The sequence below is a fragment of the Mustela nigripes genome, chromosome 1, assembly GCF_022355385.1.
Source record: "Mustela nigripes isolate SB6536 chromosome 1, MUSNIG.SB6536, whole genome shotgun sequence".
NCBI lineage: Eukaryota > Metazoa > Chordata > Mammalia > Carnivora > Mustelidae > Mustela > Mustela nigripes.
Window position 1 is genome coordinate 262,252,612 of NC_081557.1, and position 20,095 is coordinate 262,272,706.

Sequence of the window (20,095 nt, forward strand, 5' to 3'; positions counted from 1 at the left end):
TATTAAATGTACGGTATTATTTAACCTGTTCACTTTGATATGTCATTAAGAAGTAAGTAGCTTTTTTCCCAGAATTAGGATAGATGCACTGTGATCCACATTCCTAAAAAGGCTGTTTTACTGGAAGAATTCAGGAAGAGATACGTATCTTCAGGACAAGGAACCAGTTAGAGAAAGAGAACAATGCAATTTTTTTTTTTTTTTTCCTCCTCTTCAAGTCAAGAAAAATCCAGTTCTGGAGTTGGGTCTACATCAAAGTGAGTCAAATTGAACAGCTCCCTCCCTCTTCATTTTAGCTTCTTTGAATGAATTGCCCTACCAGATTCAAACTGGGCCCGCAAAGCTAGACATTTTATCTTGGGATTTGAGTTGCACAGGCTTGGGTACCAACTTCATTTAAATGCCAATGCCTTCCTTAGGATCAAGTCTTGTTCTCCCAGAAGCTCTCTTTTTCAGAGATCAGTGTAGTCTAAATTCCTTAACAGAGCAAAGAGAGGTTTTAGAGTCAGAAGCCCTTGAATTTAAATCGTCTGCCTTCTGCCTTGACCAGCTAGGTCAAGTCTTCCTTGGAATATAGTGAAATGATACTTAACCAGCAAGGCTGCTGAGTGAGATGGTGCAGGTAATATTTTAGTGTATAGTTTGGCAATGATACATGGTCAGTAAATGCGAATTTTGATGAGGGCGCTGGGGCACCATACACGGAGGGGAAAGGATTTGAAATTCTGGCCACTTGCCAGTAGTGGGTAGAAAAGCGCCGGTGGTTGAGATAAGGCCGCATCATAAATAACCCAGGTCCTCATTAGGAGGCGCTCTCTCTAGTCAGGTCATGAACTGCATTATCCTTGCTCAAGACGTCGGGTTCTCCTGCATGAAGTGACTCTTGGTCTTAAAGGACTTTTGCACCTTGATATGGAACTTTTCTACTGAACCCCGGTAACCGGTAGTTTTCAGATCAACCAAAGCGTACACGGAGGGTGTTCCGATGGCTGGAAAGAGCGGGACTTCGCGCGCTCAGGTAGGAGCCCGGGCCTGGACGCCCCCCGTGGACCCCGGGGCGGCCGTGCGCTCCGCGGGCCGCGAGGGTTTAACTTCCACTTCCTGCCGCCGGCGCTCCGCGGCCCGGGGAGGTGGGGCGGCCCTCCGCGCGTGGTTTTGGGGTAGTGACCTCTCCCGGGGCGGCCTCCCGCCTCCACCCACGGCGGCGGCCGTGACGTCACGGACACGGCTGGGTCCCCGCCCGGCCTATAAAGCGGCAGGTGCGCGCCGCGCCTCCGGAATGCTCGCACACCTTGTGCCCGCGCCCGCGTCGGAGCCCAGAGACCCGGAGGCGAGCGCTCGGGGCTCCTCCGAGCTCCCCAGCCCGGCCGGGCCGCGAGCACCGCCGCCCCCGTCCCCCGCGGCCCCTCTCTCCCCCACCACCTCCTCTTCCAGCTGCGACTCCCGGCCGAGTTGCCCCAGAGACCGCGACGCCGCCGCGCCCAGGAACCAATGAGAGCCCCGCTGCCGCCGCCGGCGCCCGTGGTGCTGTCGCTCCTGCTGCTCGGCTCAGGTAAGGACATCGCGGCTCCGAGTCTCCCGCCGGCGCGTCTCCCACGGCGGGCACCACCCTTCCCGGGAGAGGCGCCCGCGTAGCTCCGTCCCGGAGCTCACTACCGGGGGAGGAGGAGGAGGAGGAGGAGGAGGAGAGCGCGCAGGTGCCTCTGACGTGCCAGGCCGGGAAGACGGTGCGGGACAGTCTCCGAAGTGTTGCTTTAGTCCAGCAGCAGGAGACCTCCGCGATCCTGGGGTCCGGATCCTTCCTTCTGCAGATAGAGAAGCCGAGTTCAGGCAGGTGAAGTGACTTCCGCAGATCTTAAGAGCAGTTAAGTCCTGGACCCAGAGCGCTTGCCTCCTGCCTAAATTCTCCATCTCCTCCGTCTGGTGATTCTATCTTGACCTTCCTAGAGGGCCTCACGCACGACGTTCCAGGGAGAAGCCATAGCTCCACGCTGATGCCGTCTTAGTGAGACCTACAAGACCGAGCAGGGGCTTGCGGCTTGAGGCTCCCCATCTCACCCAGGCCCCGGTTTCTTCCCTCTGTAAGAACAAGGATAATGAAATAGTGACAATGAGAGTCATCATTATCAAATATCACTTATATGGTTTTGCATTCCTGTACGCGGTCCTTTAAAAAATGTGAACACATGTTGAGAAAGTCTGATATTTCGATTCAGAGCCTGTCCATCCCAGTGGGACATTCTGGCAAACACGAATGCCCCTGGCATGTGAGGTGATGGGAATATCCAGACAATACCTGTTAAGTAATTAGAATAACGTGCCTATCTGGCAGTGTTATTTGATGTGAAAAGTAGCGTAGATCATCTGTGGAAAAGAAAGCCTTGATGAAAGCAGCTCTGTAAATTGGAACAGCTGAGTTTGCTTGTTGGCCAAATGCGAAGATGCTTTCATAAGTGACTCAATCCCAAACAATAGCACATGTGCAATAACTGCTTTGATATCAGAAGACAAACATTTCTCCTGAACACAGCTGCCTGGTGAGAAGGCCACTCGGCTTTACCTTTTCTTTTCTTCCGTTGTTCTTTCTCCCACAGCCCATTATGCTGCTGGATTGGATGTCAATGACACCTACTCTGGGAAAGGGGAACCATTTTCTGGGGACCACAGCGCTGACGGATTGGAAGTTACCCCGAGAAGTGGGATGTCCTCAGGAAGTGAGATTTCCCCTGTGAGTGAAACGCCTTCTAGCAGGGAACTGTCCTCAGGGATCGACTATGACTATGCAGAAGAGTATGATAACGAACCGCAAATATCTAGCTATATCGTAGATGATTCAGTCCGAGGTGAGTGGAGGAGAAGGCCAAAACACAGCCTCTCAGATGTGTGTTTGCATGAGCAAAGCCAGTCCCTGCATCTTTGGGTGGTTTTCTTGTGTGTATGTATGTCTGTTGCATACCCCGTGGCTAAGCTACAACCTGAGACCAAAGAGCTTTGTGTGGGCACATCTGATATGTCCAGAGCACTAACAAGTGTTTTATGTCTATTAAGTCTACTTCACAAGTGGGGATTGTTATCATTTTACAGATGTGATAACTGAAGTGCAAGGTTGTTTTGCCCCAGGTTCCACAGCCAGCAAGCAGTTGAGCCAGAATGAGAACTCCAGTGTTGGACTCCGTATCCTCTGCCCTTTCCCACGGGACCACATGACCCCCACGCTGAGCGACGGGCCAGGCGTAGACATCGCCAGTCCTCAGCTCTAACATCCATTCCCCACCGCCATGCTTCTTGAAATACCTGCATTTTAAAACAAATAAGGGAACAGAAAGTAATGGGGAAAGGAGCAGTTGGACTTTAGCTTCTAAGTACCAGGTGCTGAGAAACTGGTGATTTTTAACCAAAATAACAGAAGCGGCAGCAGCAGAAGCAGCAATAATAGTACAACCTTCTGGAAATATTAAAGAAGGACAAATATGCATGGATTTCAAATGGCTAAAATCATGATTTAACCCCAAATCCCATGTGTTAGTTAAATAATAGTGACCCTTAGTTTTATTCTTTCATGCTGTTATCTGATCTTTAAAAAAAAAAAGGTTAAATTTACTTAAGGTGAAGAGGACCAAAGTAAGACATAAGTATTGCTCATTACCCTCCTCTTACTTTGAAGTTTCAGGGATGATCAGGTCACTAGTAAATAGGCTCTAAATATCCTAGGAACATTCATTATGGAGGCAGGACGTAATGCCCCTTCTCTCCTGACCTAGTTTCCCTGTCTTCTCACCCTCTGGCTCCCAGACCTGAAGAAGGGACAGAAGATGATAGCACAGGGACAGTGACAGGGTTGAGCAGCAGGGGAGAAAAGCTTCAGGAAGCACGCTACTTCATACTCTTTGTTTAGTAACTTGTGCTTTTATGTAAGATGGGGAAGAGATCGGCTTATACTTCTTATTTTTGGAGAAAAGATTAGAAACTGTTCTCTTGAAGAGGATTCAAGTTGTTAACATTTGAAAAGGCCAAATCAGTTGTTAGCGGTGAAATGGACTAGTGCATTGTGAAATAGTGAAACTAGTGGTTGAGCTCCTTGGAAAGGCAGCGGAGCCCAGGAGGTTGATGGGTATTATAGTTCTTCAGCGTAGTGACGATTTGTCTCTGTCTGCAATTTGTAATATATCTGATGATGTGCAGTAATATGCATTTAAAACATTTCTATTGGGGAACTGACTCTAACTCACGGTATTTTTTACCATCAAAGTTTCAATAGAAAAATTGTATAACTGGTTAAACATTGCTCCTAATTTGACTATTATTAATGTTATAATAATCTGCTGAAATACTCATAATATTTATTTGTTGCTTCCTCAAGCACAGGGTTCTATCTTTGATACCCTTCCCTATGTTTCTAATATTTTCTATTTAATGGACCATTATGCAGGACCATTATGACTAATGGTATTATGATACTGTGGTATTTTCCTCGCTGCCCCGGACTCTGTTTACTAAATATTGCTTAGAGAAGGCTGTTCAGGTATTAGTATAACAAAATGCACACTCCAATGTGAAAACTCCTTCCTGTATTTGGCCTGTGGGTATACTATATCCTGCATAGTTATAACATGGAACTGGTGCTTCTGTAGATCTGGAGTTAAGAAGAGCGAATCTCTGAAGCATCACATACAAATATTTCTGATTCTTATTTTTCAAACAGATTGACCACAAAAATTAGCCCCGTGGAACTAATTATAACCCATTGTCATCTGGGAGTTGGAGAAATTGATTAATTCTAATGTGTAATTCTCAGATTTTTCCCACTCTCAAGTAATACACAGTAATGCCCAATTATGGTAGTGATCACAAGACTGAAATGAGTAAGTAAAATCAACAAATCTACTATAGTCTCGGTTTAATCTGTGGCATTGACCTGTCCAAGAGAAAACATAGCGTGGGAATGACAGGCTTTGAAACCCCAGCACTGTCATATTCTAGCCGCGTGTCCTTGGACATGTTACTTGTCTTCACTCAACTCCAGTGTCTTCCATATCAGCTGTATAGCAATACATTCACCTGTGACCTGGCTTTAATCAGATTAATGCTAATTAACAAGAACAGCATGTATAAGAAATTCAAGAAATTTGTAAGATATTTCATGGATTTTTTTTTAGACAGGTAATAGTATTATCAATAATAATAAGAGTAGTACAAAAAAATTCAAAATACATTTCTAAGCTAATAAAATAACAAGGAGGCTCAGATGGTTAAGTGCCACGCCATACAGATATTCTCTTTAACCAATTATTATATGTGAATTGTGTTGAATAATAAGATAAGTACGGTCATTGTCCCCATGAGCTTTCACTGCTAAGACTTCTTTCTCTTACATCTCCAAAACAATTTTCAAGATGAAGAGAGATTGTTGTCAATAAATCTTTTTTTTTTTTCAGTTGAACAGGTAGTTAAGCCCATGAAAAACAAAACAGAAAGTGAAAAGACTTCAGATAAACCCAAAAGAAAGAAAAAAGGAGGCAAAAGTGGAAAAAATAGAAGAAACCGAAAGAAGAAAAATCCGTGTGATGCAGAATTCCAAAATTTCTGTATTCATGGAGAATGTAAATACATAGAACACCTGGAAGCTGTAACATGCAAGTAAGTCTTCCTAAATTATATGGAAATCTGTATTTATAACACCACGTCTGAAACTCCTTAATGCAGAAAGCCATTTATTTTTCCCACATATAAACCAAGCGTCTGTAACATTTTTCTTAAAGGACCAGCTGAAAAATACTTTAGGCTTCCTTGATCAGGCTTATGTATGTACTTACAGAACCAATTAAAATGTAACCATTTAAAAATGTAAAAGCCACCGTTGGCTTGCACATTGTAAAAAACCTGGCAAATGGCCAGAATTGACCTATGGGCTATAGTTTGCTGATCCCTGGTATAAATATATTCATGATAACATATTTACAAACCATTTAAAAAAAAAAAAAGGCCTAAATGTACTCTTCACATAATCCTCCTTCCCCCTCAAAGCCACTAACATATTAAATGATAGTGGAATGTATTAGCTGCATAACAAGTCACTGAACTCATCAGTTGGTCATAAAAGGAGCACAAAGAATGAAAAGGTGTGTCTTCTTGGAATATCACACCCAAACTGATCTCAACTTGTTCTTATACTAATAGATCTCTGGCTTGAGTGCATTGTGTCTCATGATTTTGAAATACAAATAGATGGCACGACTTTTTTTTTTGAGTGTTACAACTAAATGCCTATTGATGACCTGGAAAGTAAACTTAAAATATATGGACCGTTTTCAGTTATTACTGTAGTTTTTGAATGTGGGCTGTTTACAGATGTCATCAGGATTACTTTGGCGAACGGTGCGGGGAAAAGTCCATGAAGACTCACAGCATGGTTGACAGTGATTTATCAAAAATCGCTTTAGCCTCCATCGCCGCCTTTGTGTCTGCGGTGAGCTTCACGGCCATTGCCGTTGTCATCACAATCCAGTAAGTCTTGCATAACCTACACATTCGCACTAAAATAATGCCAGGTTGATTTTTTTTTCAATATTCCTATCCCAATTCCTATTCCTATTCCTATATCCTATTTTAGATGACTTATTCTATCCATGGCATGTGATCTTTGCTCATATCTTTATACTTCATTGACAAAGACCACAGATTCTGGTCAAAAATCATATTACTTTGGCCACCACGGAAACTTAATATGTAAGGCTGTTTTTCAAACACCCTATAGACCTTTTTTGAACTTAAAAATCGATGGCTTTCTTTCATGTCATATCTCCACTCATGGCTCCCTGCAAATCCCAGAGTGTTGGTACCGACTCTGAACACCTTTAAGCATAAGGAAACCTCCCAGAGGAGCCTAATTAAGGCCTGGTTCACAGCAGGTTGTTAGAGAGTCTGTTTTGGCACCAAAAAAAAAAAATAAATAAATAAAAATAGTTAAATAAATCACAAAGAGCTTCAAACCAGTAGCCAAGAAAAGCTCTATCCTCTGCTTCTAGTAAAATGCAAAATTCTGTTAGATATCACAGCATGGTACTGATTTACCTAGAGCTTATGCCAGTTTTATAATTGTCAAAGGTGATATGGGAACTCAATTACTAAAACAAAACAAAACAAAACAAAACAAAATTTTCCTCCATATGGCATGGCGTAGGAAGCAGGGACAATTCCATTACTGTTCTACTCCCGCAGTATCTGTCCTGTCCTCACAATAACAGATCACCACACTTCACTTCATGACCAATGAATGTTAGAAGTAGACTGTTCCTGGTAGTAGGCACTGGTGGGTATGTCAGAATGGCATTGTCTGTCAAACAGAAGTCAGTGAATTAAGGAAGTTGGGGGAGGGTGTGAATGGCTCTGTAATGACTCATGTGCTACTCGAGCTTGGGAAAAGCAATAGACTCATTATTCTAATTTTAGGTCTTGGTAAATTACTTTAACAACTGGATTGTGTGCATGATCTACCACTCCTGCCATTCAGGAAACAAGGGGTTATCTTCTGCCATTGTTTACTATTATTTTAAATGCAGATCAGATAATGATAAAAAGGAACATTTAAAAAAAACTGTTTTATGATGCACATAGAGTTTGATGTGTGGTTTAAATTTGTTTTGCACACCCTGGAAATTATTTTGATCTGTTAATACCTCAAGCCAGATATGCAAATTCCTCAAGCCAGACGAATCATGATTGTTTGACATAGAAGGATAGAAGGAAAAAAATAGCCAGTTACAGAAGATGTTTTTAAATAATTATTCAAACTTGGGATCATTCAGGGTGAAATATTTAATTATCCTTCAGAAAGGCATGGAAAAACTTTTTGTCATGTTGGCACTCTTAAAACTAAGCAGTGACTTCTCTCCCTTTCTATCATATTCTTGTGTTTGACACATAAACAGCAGCCAAAGCTGCATTTTGCTGTCTTTTCCATAATTGGTTTTATTTCCCTCAAACATAATGACAAAGATCTTATGATTTTAGGAGTAATGTTTGGTAGGCAGATTAGAGACCCATTAAAAATATAATTTCTTGTATGACACCCCAGACATTTTTAAATGATTGAATTTTACTAGAGAGTAACAATGAATAAAACCAAAGGGACATATTTATTATATATAGAAGTAAAGAAAACCCAACTTGTTTTATAAGCTTCTGTGAAAAAATTCTGATCATTTAAATTAGTTGATAGAAATGTAAAGTCCTTTGTGATAAAACTATACCATGTTCTTCTTCCTCCAACTATACATGCACCTGGGCTAAGGGTTGAGGAAAAAAGGAAAGAATGAGGTTTTGCCATTTGCAACAACATGAATGAACCTAGAGGGTATTGTGCTAAGGGAAATGAATCAGACAAAGAAAGAAACCTACCATATGATTTCACTTATATGTGGAATCTGAAAAACAAAACAAATGCATAAACAAACAAACAAAAAGCAGAAATAGACCCATAAATACACAGAACAAAATGATGGTTGTCAGAGGGCAGAGAATGGGGGGATGGGCAAAATGGGTGAGGGGGAGTGGGAGATATAGGCTTCCAGTTATGGAATGGATAAGTCATGGGAATAAAAAGCACAGAATAGGGAATATAGTAATGATATTGTAATGGTGTTGTATGGTGACAGACGGTAGCTACCCTTGTGGTGAGTATAGTATAATGTATAGATTTATTGAATTGCTATAATATACACCTGAAACTAATGTAACATTGAGTATCAACTATAAAAACCCACACGTATAAATGTGTTCCATGCCTTCTGAAAGTTTGTGTCTCAAGGGGTATCTATTTAAATCTCAGTAATCTAGGAATATGTTTATATAAAGTCACCATGAACATCCTCTTAAAAAGAATGGTAGTAATTTATAGCAAGGTGTAAGTTTTGATTTGGAATAGAACACAGTGTAATGGCCTATCAGGACTCACAAAAAGGAATTCCCTGTACTCATGAAAACCCCAGTCAATATATAGATGAATAGAACTTTGATGACCGTGGAATATCTTGTTGTCTGAAGGCTTCGAAAACGATACTTCAGGGAATATGAAGGAGAAGTTGAAGAGCGAAAGAAACTTCGGCAAGAAAATGGAAACGTGCAAGCCATAGCGTAACTGAAGATAATACTACAGGTTTGAGTTTTAAAAGATAACTATAGATGATATCTTACAATTTTGAAAAATATAACATCTGTTATCTCATGTGAAGAAAGTAATAGTTCTTAATTATGAATACACTATGAACATTGGCTACACTGAAGTCTTAATCTTTGAGCATGAGATGGAGTTCAACAGAGAGAAAGGACTACTACAAAGGATGTAAAGATGAGGCAGACACAAACATTCTTCTCAGAGAAGCTAGCATTTAGTAGACAGAAAATAGTATAAGGAATCAGAATGCTAGGGCAAGTAAAAAATATATGTCATATAAAAGGAATATGAGGAGTTTCCAGTGAAGGAGAGGAAGTTCTGTGGATCATGTGTAGGGAGCTGGAAAGGATGTCATATATAGAGTGGCACTGGAAGTGAGCCTCCAAGGACTGACAAGATTGGGACAGGCAGTTATGAAGGAAGAGGAAGATTAATACTGTAAAATGGGCTGGGTCACTTTAGAAACTTCAGACAAAGGGCTTAGTTCAAATGGGTGTTGAGGAGAGAAAGCTAGAATGAAGGTTGAGCTCACATGGTGGGGAGCCAAGTCAGGAACATGACTACAACTCTGAGGAAGTGGAGGGAGCAGGTTGAACATCCTTTTAAAGAAAGGAAGGGGGTGGGCGCCTGGATTGCTCAGTTGTTAAGCATCTGACTCTCAATTTCCATCCACTCACGTCATGATCTCAGGGTTGTGAGATTGAGCCCCTCGTTGGACTCCACAGTGGGCATGGAGTCTGCTTAAAATTCTCTCTCTGCACCTCTCCACCTCCAAAAAAAAGCAAAGTAGGAAGGGAGAAGGGATAAAAATTTGAGAGATAGGTTGGGTAAGGGATATATTGTAGTTCTTATTTTTAAGGTGGTTTTTTTTTTTTTTTTTTTGTAAAGAGGCAGAGCTGAGCATATTGTAGGGAAAAGTAAGGAGCTATGGAGAGGAATATTTTATTAATAACTAAAATGGACAGCTAATGAAGCAAACTTCCAGAGGAAAAGCAGACAACAAGATCAAGGACACGTTTAAAGTTGGTCAGAAGGAGGAGGTCCATTTCCTTAGACATTCAGGAAAGATGTCCCATCAAGTCATTGATTCGCTACCTTCAGTGGGTTTAAGAATTGCTTGAGATGCTGGTTATGTATGTACATTCCTAAGCCAAACCCTAAATCTACTAAATCCACTATCTCCCTTTTTATAGAACACCACAGATGCTTGGAGAAACACCCCATTTAGCATTGGTTAAGTGCAAGTATTTCGTTCTGAGCCTGTTACAGAATTGGCTTAGTAACTCCTGAAATGGATAATTATTGATGCAATGCTGTGTTCAGTACTTAGTGCATCAACATTTATTATAATTTTGGCTTAATGTACTGAAGCTAAGACCACTGACATGAAGAAAGGTAGAGTTTTGGTTATTTAGTGCAACTGAGATTTCTCAAAGAAGATCTGAGATGATTTTTGTAAAAGGAATATGCTGTGTTGGCACATAGTGGCTGCCATTAGCTGGTAGCTACTATTATTATGCCCTCAGTACTAATTATCCTAAATTAACTGTATATCACAAATACACCGAGCCATTTAATCTTTCTTTTTAATTATGTCCACTGCATAGATTTGGTTAGGAAAACTGCTTCCCATGTGTGTTGTTGTTTTTTATTAAGTGGAATTTGACAAACCAGGTTTCAGCGTAGGCAGCTCTCTACCTAAGTAGGCATCCAACCAAAGCTGGTGTGAAAGATGGACTCAGGTCAAAGTGGTAGTTTATCTCTGAAAACCTTTTAGCATTTTTTAGAAGACATTCTAAATTGATAGAATTTCCGATTCCTGATTTTTTTTTATATTTTCTTAAAGCTATATTGAAATTAAGCTTTATCTCTAATCTTTTTATTTTCCTTTTGACTAGGTATTGGATCAGAGTCACTGCCAAGTTACAACCACGAGTGATGAGTTGGTTCCTCTTTTCGGTGGATCATAAGAAGCAGAACCTTTTTTTGTTCTGTTGGTTTTAAACTTTCAGTTGTCGCTTTTTATGCTAAGTTCTTATTTCTGTACATAAAGTTGCATGGAGATAAAGTATTTTTTCAAGTTGTAAATAATTTATTTAATATTTAATGGAAGTGTATTTATTTTACAGCTTATTAAACTTTTTTAAGCAAAGAGATTGAGAGTTTGAATATTAGTTTTGAGATTTCAAGACTCTAGGGTATCTTTCTCCTAAAGCCTTGATGATCATTTTGAAAGAAGTTCCTACACCTTTTTTTCGGGTATTTATGTTGATCTTCAAAACTTATTTCTTTTCCTAGAAAACACTCTTCATGGAAAATTATAAACTTGAGTAGTTCAGTCCTCCCACAAACACTAATATCTAAACCAGCCTTTCTTATTCCTTGTAGAACTTATTCCAAGTTCTCATAGTTTGAAAATTTCTAAAGTCAACATGTGGCACTGCCTCTCTGTCACAGTAGACACACATATTATGAAAGAGAGAAAATCCACTGCCCAGCATCATCACCACCACAAACAAGAAAAAGACAAGAATAAATTTGAAGATTACAAATATGGCATTTCAAAAGAACCAGGAAGTGTTTAGAGACTTCTTTCTCTAATATCATGACATGAATGTACAAAGCATCTAAAACCCACTCCTCCTTTTCTTCCCTTTGCTACTTTTTCTTTTTACATGATTTTAACCAAATCCATGTGCATTTGTGCTGAGTGTTCTTTCAAGAATGTGAATTCCCTGGAATGACCCACTGTTTGGTTCCTAGCTGACCAACTAAGTTACCTGCATACAAAGCGAAACAAGCCAAGCTATATAATGTATGGGGAATATTTTTGAGGAAATTAGCCAATATTAAGTATAATTCCAGCAATCATCTCACTGAATTTCATAAATGGAAGGTGCTTTAAGGATCAAGAGTTCCATTTCTCTCTAGGATATTATTCTCCAATCCTTGTCTAGTGGTCATCAAACCAACCAATTACTAGTCTCACCTGCACATTATCACATGAGTTTAAGATGTCTAAATGCCCGGGCCTCCCTCCCAGAGCTTCCAATTTAAATGAACTGGTTTGGGTCATTGGTATGTGGATTTTAAAAAGGTCTCCAGGTATTTCCTACATGCAGCCAGTATTGAGAACCTCTGATCCTGCTTGAACATCTTCAGTACACATTTCCCTCAACCTCATTCACTAAATAGTTATGGTGGATGATTCCAATATAGTGCTGGGGATACAAGACAGAAAAGCCCTGACTTGGAGACATTTGCTACCCAGTTGGTGCGAGGGGGTATGCTTTGTCAATGCAGTGCAATAAGTAACTAGGTGAGGTGTGTACCAGGAACCCATGGGAGACCAGGGAGCTGTCACCTACCCTGGCCTGAATGAGTCAGGGAGGGCTTTCTAGGGAGATGCTAGCTGAGAAGATCCTTGAAGGATGAGTGGGAATTATGTGGAGATCATTACAAGGGCAAACAAAATTACCAAGTCATCAAACAGTATGACCCAAAAGAAAAATACGTAGAACAGCTCAGTATTACTGAAACAGTAAGTGTGAAGTCCACAGAGGCTGCAAAGGCAGCTGGAATAATGAGGACAGGGTCACATGGCGCCTTTAATATATACTGCAGGCCATGAGGAATCATTCCAGCCAGTTGGTCAAGGGTAGAAACATGATCAGATTTGCATCCCAATTAAGTTATAAGGCAACAATGTGGGGAAGGGGTTTGAGCCAAAGCCAAAGGTCAAAGATTGGCTTGGAAGCATTTGAATGAACCCCTGAATCTGAGAAGGTAAAGGAGGGAAAGAGAAACTCAACAGGTATCTGAAGGTTTGTAATAGATTAAAAATGTGAAAGCAAGGCTAACTTATAAAACAAGACTGTGGGTAATAAGATAGCAAGGGAACTGAAAAAATCAAAGATGACCTTCAAGTTCCTGGCTTTGGTGGCTAAGTGGGTGGTGATACAATTTTAAATAGGTAATCTCTGTAAGTATATTGAATATTCTAGATAGGAAGCATTTTTTTTTATTTATCCTTGACTGAAAAATAGTTCTTCTCTATTTTGTAAAGACATCCTTTCTAATTTGTATTGGATTTATGGGAAAATAAGGACCAGCCCAGCCAATTAGTCAACTGAATCAACCATAGTCCTCACTTCACAACTAAGATTGAGTATATGAGGAGAAAAATCTGCATGTGTGATAATGAGTTCAGCTTTGGATCTGTTGAATTGCAGATGCCAAGAGATATCTACTCAGCAGTTTGATATACAAACCTAAAGGTCAGTGAGTGGAAGAATTATATATTGGGAGTTCTCAACATATGTATGGTAACTGAAGCCACAGAAGTGGCCAAGATTACCAAAAGAGGCTATAAAGAGTCCACAGAAAATATATTTATATTGACCAATCTGCCCAGTCATCACTACACAAGTGTATAGAAAAACCAGGCAACTATAGCCACTGTGAAGGTTCTAGGCACTTGCCAGCTTATCCCCTGTACTTTTCTAGCTCTTGAAAAGTTTATTAAACCATTATAGTGGAGTAGAAGGAAAGAAAATAAAACTTACTCTTTCATAATAAAAATAATAATCTTAAATTTCTTGAGGACACAGAGACACCATGGGTTATTCTAAGTGCTTTGCACATAGTCACTCATCAAATGCTCATATCCTTAAAAAGTAAATACATTTACAGGTAAGTAAAGTAAGGCTCAGGGCACCTGGCTGGCTCAGTTGATGGAGCATGCAACTCTTGATCTTGGGGTTGTGAGTTTGAACCAACATTGGGTATAGACCTTACTTAAAATAAAATACTTTTTAAAAATAAAAAATAAAATAATAAAGGTTCAGAGAGATTAAATGACTTTTCTATGGCCATACAGCTGGTAAATGATAGAGTCAGACTTTCTGGCTCCAGAGTGGGCCTATTTTAACTACTTTCTCTACTACTTCCTAGTCAGATGTTTATTTGAGGTTTAAAGAGTGTTATCTGCATATGAATTTAGCATGGTTTAAAACTCCCACTCATAAGAAATCTGGTTTATTTCTTCAAGGCTCAGATGACACTTTTATCTACCTCTTCTGCCTTCACAAAACATCCTAGTCTATAAACTCCCTCATGATATATAGAATACACAACTTAGAATTAGCCCACTACAGGGGTAAGAAAGCTGGATTTTTTTTCCATAAACCCATAAATTTTATTCATAAATTTAAAAATCAGTAAAGAGTTGCTTCTGGGGTAGAGAATATTAATTCCCTGGAACTTCTGGCCAGCTTCATGTGTAGGCAAGATGAACTCCAGTGGTCGGAGGAAGTCCTCAGGCAATGAGATACTGGAGGTAGAGCTGATATGCTTAGAAACAGAAATGACTTAGGATTTGTAGGTGGGGTACAATGAGCATCTGCTAAAGTGGCTGGTTTGTTGCTGAAAAATTTAACTCTTATTTCTTGACTATGTTGTTATTCATTCAATAAACAATTATAATTATTAAACTCAACTATGTACAAGGCAAACATAGATTACTAAAAAACATCTCATATGTTCTAAGAAAAGTATTTACAAAGTTAACAACAGAAGGGAAATGGCAAAGTCAAAGATTTAAATAGTGCCAAACTAGATAATAATCCTATCAATAATTAATAATTCACTTTGTCAGACAGATCTGAACTTTATGAGGAATGAGTAAAGTCATGACACTGCTTTTCTTCCATGACTTAGAAATCAATCTCATTACTCAGTAGTACCTCATGCAAATACACTCATTTATTTCCAACCCTTTAAATTACACATGTATAATATGTTTGTTTAATCATTCATAAGTATTTATTGAACATCTACTATAAGTATAATGATGCTTTTCACAGTGCAACCCAAATTTCTTTCCAATATCTCTGGGTAAACTGATTATGTCATCAGCTTTTCTGGGTGTGTATGTGTGTGCATGCTGGTGGTGAGGTCATTGGCAGCTTGAGTTATAAAGTTAAAATGCAATACAATTGGAACACTTGAAAAAGATCACCAAAAACTCCTATATGTCCATACTGTAACATAATATAAAATCTTTTGAGTCAAAAATAATCTTTAAAAAAGTTACAAAATACTTAGAACTGAATACAAATGTCTTGTCAAAATGTGTGAGGCACAGCTAAAACAGTACTTGGACAACTTGTTGATTTAAAGATATTTGTCAGAAAGCAAGATGGGCTCGAAAGGAAAACAACTCGAGCTAAATATTTAACTCAAAATTTAGAAAAAGACCAATAGAATAAGCCCAAGAAGATTAGAAGGAAGTATTTAAAATAAGGGAAGGGATGAATGACAAAGAGTATTGGAAAACAAAGCCAAAAGATCATTCTTTGGAGATACTAAGAAGATAGACCTCTGTTAACATGGGTCAAAATAAAAAGATGTAGAAAAATATATATATTTTATATATAAATATATGTATCTGTAATATATCAAAATAAGCATAGATATAAAAATTCAAAAGCATGTTTAAAAATTACATTATGATGGCACCTGTGTGGCTCAGTTGGTTAAGCATTATCTGACTTTTGGCTTTGGCTCAGGTCTTGATCTCAGGGTTGTGAGATTGAGCCCAGTGTGGAGCCTGCTTAAGATTCTCTCCTCCCTCTCACTGTGCCCCTCCCCACCCCACTCATGCATGCTTTCTCTATAAAAATAAACAAACCAATGAATGAATGAATAAATAAATAAACGTATAAAAATTTGCATCATGAACATATAGTTTTCTGTCAGGAATGCAAGGATGGTTCAACAACAGAAAGCCTATCATTGTTCTATTAAAAAAAAGTAAAAAACATTAGAAATCAAAATACAGTTAAAAAGCATTTTTTAAATTTTTATTTTATTTGAATCCAGTATGGTTAAAACCTTTTTTTAAAACTAAAGGCAGAGAACCTGATTTATATTTTAAAATAATTTTAGGGGCACCTGGGTGGCTCAGTGGGTTAAACCTCTGCCTTCAGCTCAGGTCATGATCACAGGGTCCTGGGATCAAGCCCCACATTGGGCTCTCACCTCAGCAGGGAGTCTGCTTTCCCCCCTCTCTCTGCCTGCCTCTCTGCCTACTTGTGATCTCTCTGTCTGTCAAATAAATAAATAAAATCTTTAAAAAAATTTTAGAACTAGGAATAGGATACTTCCTGAGCTTGATATAAGCTATATATGAGAAGTAATGACAGAATTTATACTTAGAAACAGATCTATAGATTCTCTCCTTTTATTTTATTTATTTATTTATTTATTTTTTTTTAAGATTTTTATTTATTTATTTGACAGAGAGAAAGATCACAAGTAGGCAGAGAGGCAGGCAGAGAGAGAGAGAAGCAGGCTCCCCGCTGAGCAAAGAGCCCGATGCGGGGCTCCATCCCAGGACACTGAGATCATGACCTGAGCCGAAGGCAGAGGTTTAATCCACTGAGCCACCCAGGCGCCCCATCTCTCCTTTTAAAATTAAGAATAAGACAAGGATGTCCATCATCACTTCTACTAACTACTAACTACTGTTTAACATAGTATAAAAATTCTGACTAAAGTTGTAAGAAAAGGAACAGAAGAAGTATAAGAATTTGTAAAAGAGAAGTAAACATTTTCTTGTTCACAAATAATATGATTGATAGTTTATCTAGAGTAACCACAAAGTTATATGCCAATTATTAGAATTTATAAGATAATTTCATGGGATCACCAGATAGAATATAAATTTCCAAAATTAATAGTTTTTTTCTTTAATGACAAAATAGCTCGATCTTAAAATTTTAAAAAAATGTAGGACTCACAATTGTTAGCAAACTATACATGTGCATATACATACATATGTGTATTTATAAGTACATAGGATTATAAAATTAGATATGTGTTAAAAGAAAACAAATCTGTCATGGAGAGAGTATCTTAGACTTTAGAATGTAGAGAGGTTAATTTTCTTCCCAAATAATCTTTAAATTCAACAAAACGCTAATCAAAATTCCAGCTGGGTGTTTTGAGGAACTCTGTACATCATATTCTAAATTTGCATGGGAAAATAATAGTTCATGAAAACCTACCATTTTGACAAAGAAAGCGAAAAAGAAGCTTTGTATATAGAGACATACACAATGTAAAGTACCAAAACAGTGTGGTTCTTGACTGAGTATGGACACGAATATGAACAAATAGACCAACTTAACAACACAGAGAGCTCAGAGACAACTAATTATGGAATAAAAACTGCACTATAAATTAGCAAGGAAAATACTGACTGCTTAGCAAATGTTGTAGAAAAAAAAGAATCTTCGAATGTGGAGAAAAATAAAATCAGATGATTACTTTACATCATAGCTAAAGGTGGACCCCACAAAGATGAAAGACTTGAATGTGAAATGCAACCCTATCAAGTGAATGCAAAATAATGCGAGAAAATATGCTTGTGACTTAAGATTTGTAAGGATTTAAGCGAAATGCCACAATTTAAAGACATGAAGAGGAAAACTGCTTTTTTGAGTATGTCAAAATTAGGGAGTTCTGTTAAAAGAAAAGTGCCATGGGTGAATTTGACAGATAGTTGACAGAATTATAGAAGAAATGGGCAATGTCTGAAACCAAAAAGAGATTCTAATATGCAAGAAATGACTAAAAATTAACAAGAAATTACAAGACCTTCAACTTAATGGGGGAAAGGATATGAGCAAAGAATTCCCAGAATCTGAAATGTAAGTGACTAATAAGTATGTGATCTGGGCTGTGCTAGCCCTGTTGCCTTGCTGCAAATCAGCAAAAATCAGCCTTTTCTGCAGATAGCTCATAGTCATGCCAGGGCACGCAGAGCATGGCTTGGATCTTAGCTCCCACTCTCGTTCTTCACTGGGGACCCTTGTGTAACTATAAATGCACATTCAAACATCATGGTGCTGACCAGAAAGATATGCTCGAACTTACTGGAAATGACAGAAAAACAAAACATAGGGTATCCCTTGATACCCTCATATTTGCAAAAATAGATCATGTTGGCAGAAGCTTACGGATGTAGAGACCCTTAAACATTACTGACTGGAGGTTAGCCTGGAGGTTACCCTCATGATGATGGTACTTAATCAAATTAAAGGTAAATATGTCCCATTACCCAAGGCGAACATATCCCTGGGACAGGTGGGCTCACAAAGGGACTTGCCTGAGGATGTTTGTTGCGGTGTTGTTTACAATAGTGGTGAATTAGAGGGAGTCTAGTGTCTATTACTGATACCACAAAGGTCTAATGTGCTGAGTACAAACTGGAAAACAGTATCAGCCATCAGAAGCAGAGGAGGTGTATTCGTAGTAACATGAATAGATTTTTTTTTTAATGTTAAAATTTTTAAACCTGGTACTGAAGCAAGTTAGAAATAAACCAAGATTGATTCATATTTCTTTATGTTAATTAGCACACATTTTACAAAGGTCACAAATTACTAATATTAAGTAACATTTTAAGTAAATATTAAAAAGGAAGGCCACATAAAACATCACAGTGGTCACCTAATGGTGAGGGAAGAGTGCTGGGAGCAGAGGGATGGCAAGGAAGGTATTGAGAATTAACTAAATAAAACAACAGGAAGTCTGAGAAGTATGTTTAATTTAAGCTTCTAACCCTATGGTCAAAAACAAAACAAAACAAAAACAAAAACAAACACAACAAGCAGTAGACAAAAAACATGTGCATAAAATCATGACAAGTAAATGAAGTTAATAATATGAGGTTTAAATTGTGATTAAATTATGGTCACGGGGGAAGGTGTTGTAGACCGTAGAAGGCTTCACTGAAGTGAAGGTGTCATTTAGCTGATATCTGAAGGCTGAAAGGGACCTGCGTGAGAAGCATGGGACAGGTCGCAAAAAAGACAACGATGTGAGAACGTCCCCCTTGGAGGAGCTGTGGTAAGAACGGAGTGAGGTAGGGAAGGCAGGGCTGGATCTGCCACAAGGTATTGGAGTTTAGGTTCCTGCATGAATACGAGGGGAAGCCATGGATTGACTTAAAAGCGAAAAGTCTCAGGGTTTGATCAGCGCACCATGTTGCTGTGTGGAGAATGGACTAGGAAGAGGACAGGGAAGAGCCAGAGAGATTTGCGGGGGTGATGGCACTTTTTGGGGCCAGACAGGAGATAAAGGGAGCTTGACTGAAGATGGTGGTGGTGACAGTGGAGAGAACTAGACACTGCTGGGAGAACTTGAAAGACAGCCTGCAGGACAGAGAACTTGGAGAAAGTAGTCACTCTAGTTATGGGTCTAAATTTTATCCACAAAAAAAAAAAAAAAAAAAAAAAAGATAGAATTACAGTTTTCTCCTGCTCTCCAAAAGTAGAGATGAAAACTTTCATAACCTCAAATAGCATACACCAAAGAAACAAGTACCATTAATTTACATGGAAAAATTTTTTTTAACTAAAACAGTTGAAAATCTGTTTTTCATATTTCACAATACAAATTGAAAATTGCCTTTTTTTTTTCAGTCCTGCCACTCCCATGCCAAAACTATTTTTGCTTTGATAGGAAGGGGGAGCAAGTCTTCCCTGTCTTGATATGAGAAGACATCTAGAGTCACAGTGCCATCATCTCCTGGTAAAGAAGAACGAGTGATATCAAATGGATATAAAGAGGTTCCTCTCCCTCCTTACATGTCTGGTCAAGTCCTGGCTGGATGGGGCACCCTCATGGGACAGGCAGGAGTCATGGGACAGGTGGGAGGTCTCATCACGGTGGGGAGGGGTGCAGACATCATTGGCATGTGACCTTCCGTAGATGGCCTCATTCCAGGAGCAGGTCCCACTGGCATGATCCCAGGAAGATGAGGGCCTATCACTGACATCATGGCAGGGGCCCCCCATTCTAGGTGCTGGCATCATTACAGGGTGAGGAGCCCCGGGGAGATTGTGGGGAGGTGGG

The 20,095-nt window shown here is 39.3% G+C and overlaps 1 protein-coding gene across 1 annotated transcript; it reads left to right on the top strand.

Moving 5' to 3' along the window:
- The first annotated feature begins 925 nt into the window (after positions 1-925).
- AREG (amphiregulin) lies at positions 926-11,328 on the top strand. Its single transcript, XM_059396980.1, has 7 exons — positions 926-1,018; positions 1,435-1,552; positions 2,595-2,843; positions 5,436-5,637; positions 6,349-6,504; positions 9,043-9,154; positions 11,071-11,328. The coding sequence occupies exons 1-6, from the start codon at positions 986-988 to the stop codon at positions 9,134-9,136; spliced, it is 852 nt and encodes a 283-aa protein (XP_059252963.1). The 5' UTR covers positions 926-985; the 3' UTR covers positions 9,137-9,154; positions 11,071-11,328.
- Positions 11,329-20,095: the final 8,767 nt, after the last annotated feature.

Bases quoted from the DNA above. Each gene is read 5' to 3' on its own strand.
- AREG (XM_059396980.1), top strand. From the start codon at position 986: ATGGCTGGAAAGAGCGGGACTTCGCGCGCTCAG. The intron at 1,019-1,434 runs GTAGGAGCCCGG...CTCCTCTTCCAG, and splicing joins GCGGGACTTCGCGCGCTCAG to CTGCGACTCCCGGCCGAGTT. The intron at 5,638-6,348 runs GTAAGTCTTCCT...GGCTGTTTACAG, and splicing joins CTGGAAGCTGTAACATGCAA to ATGTCATCAGGATTACTTTG.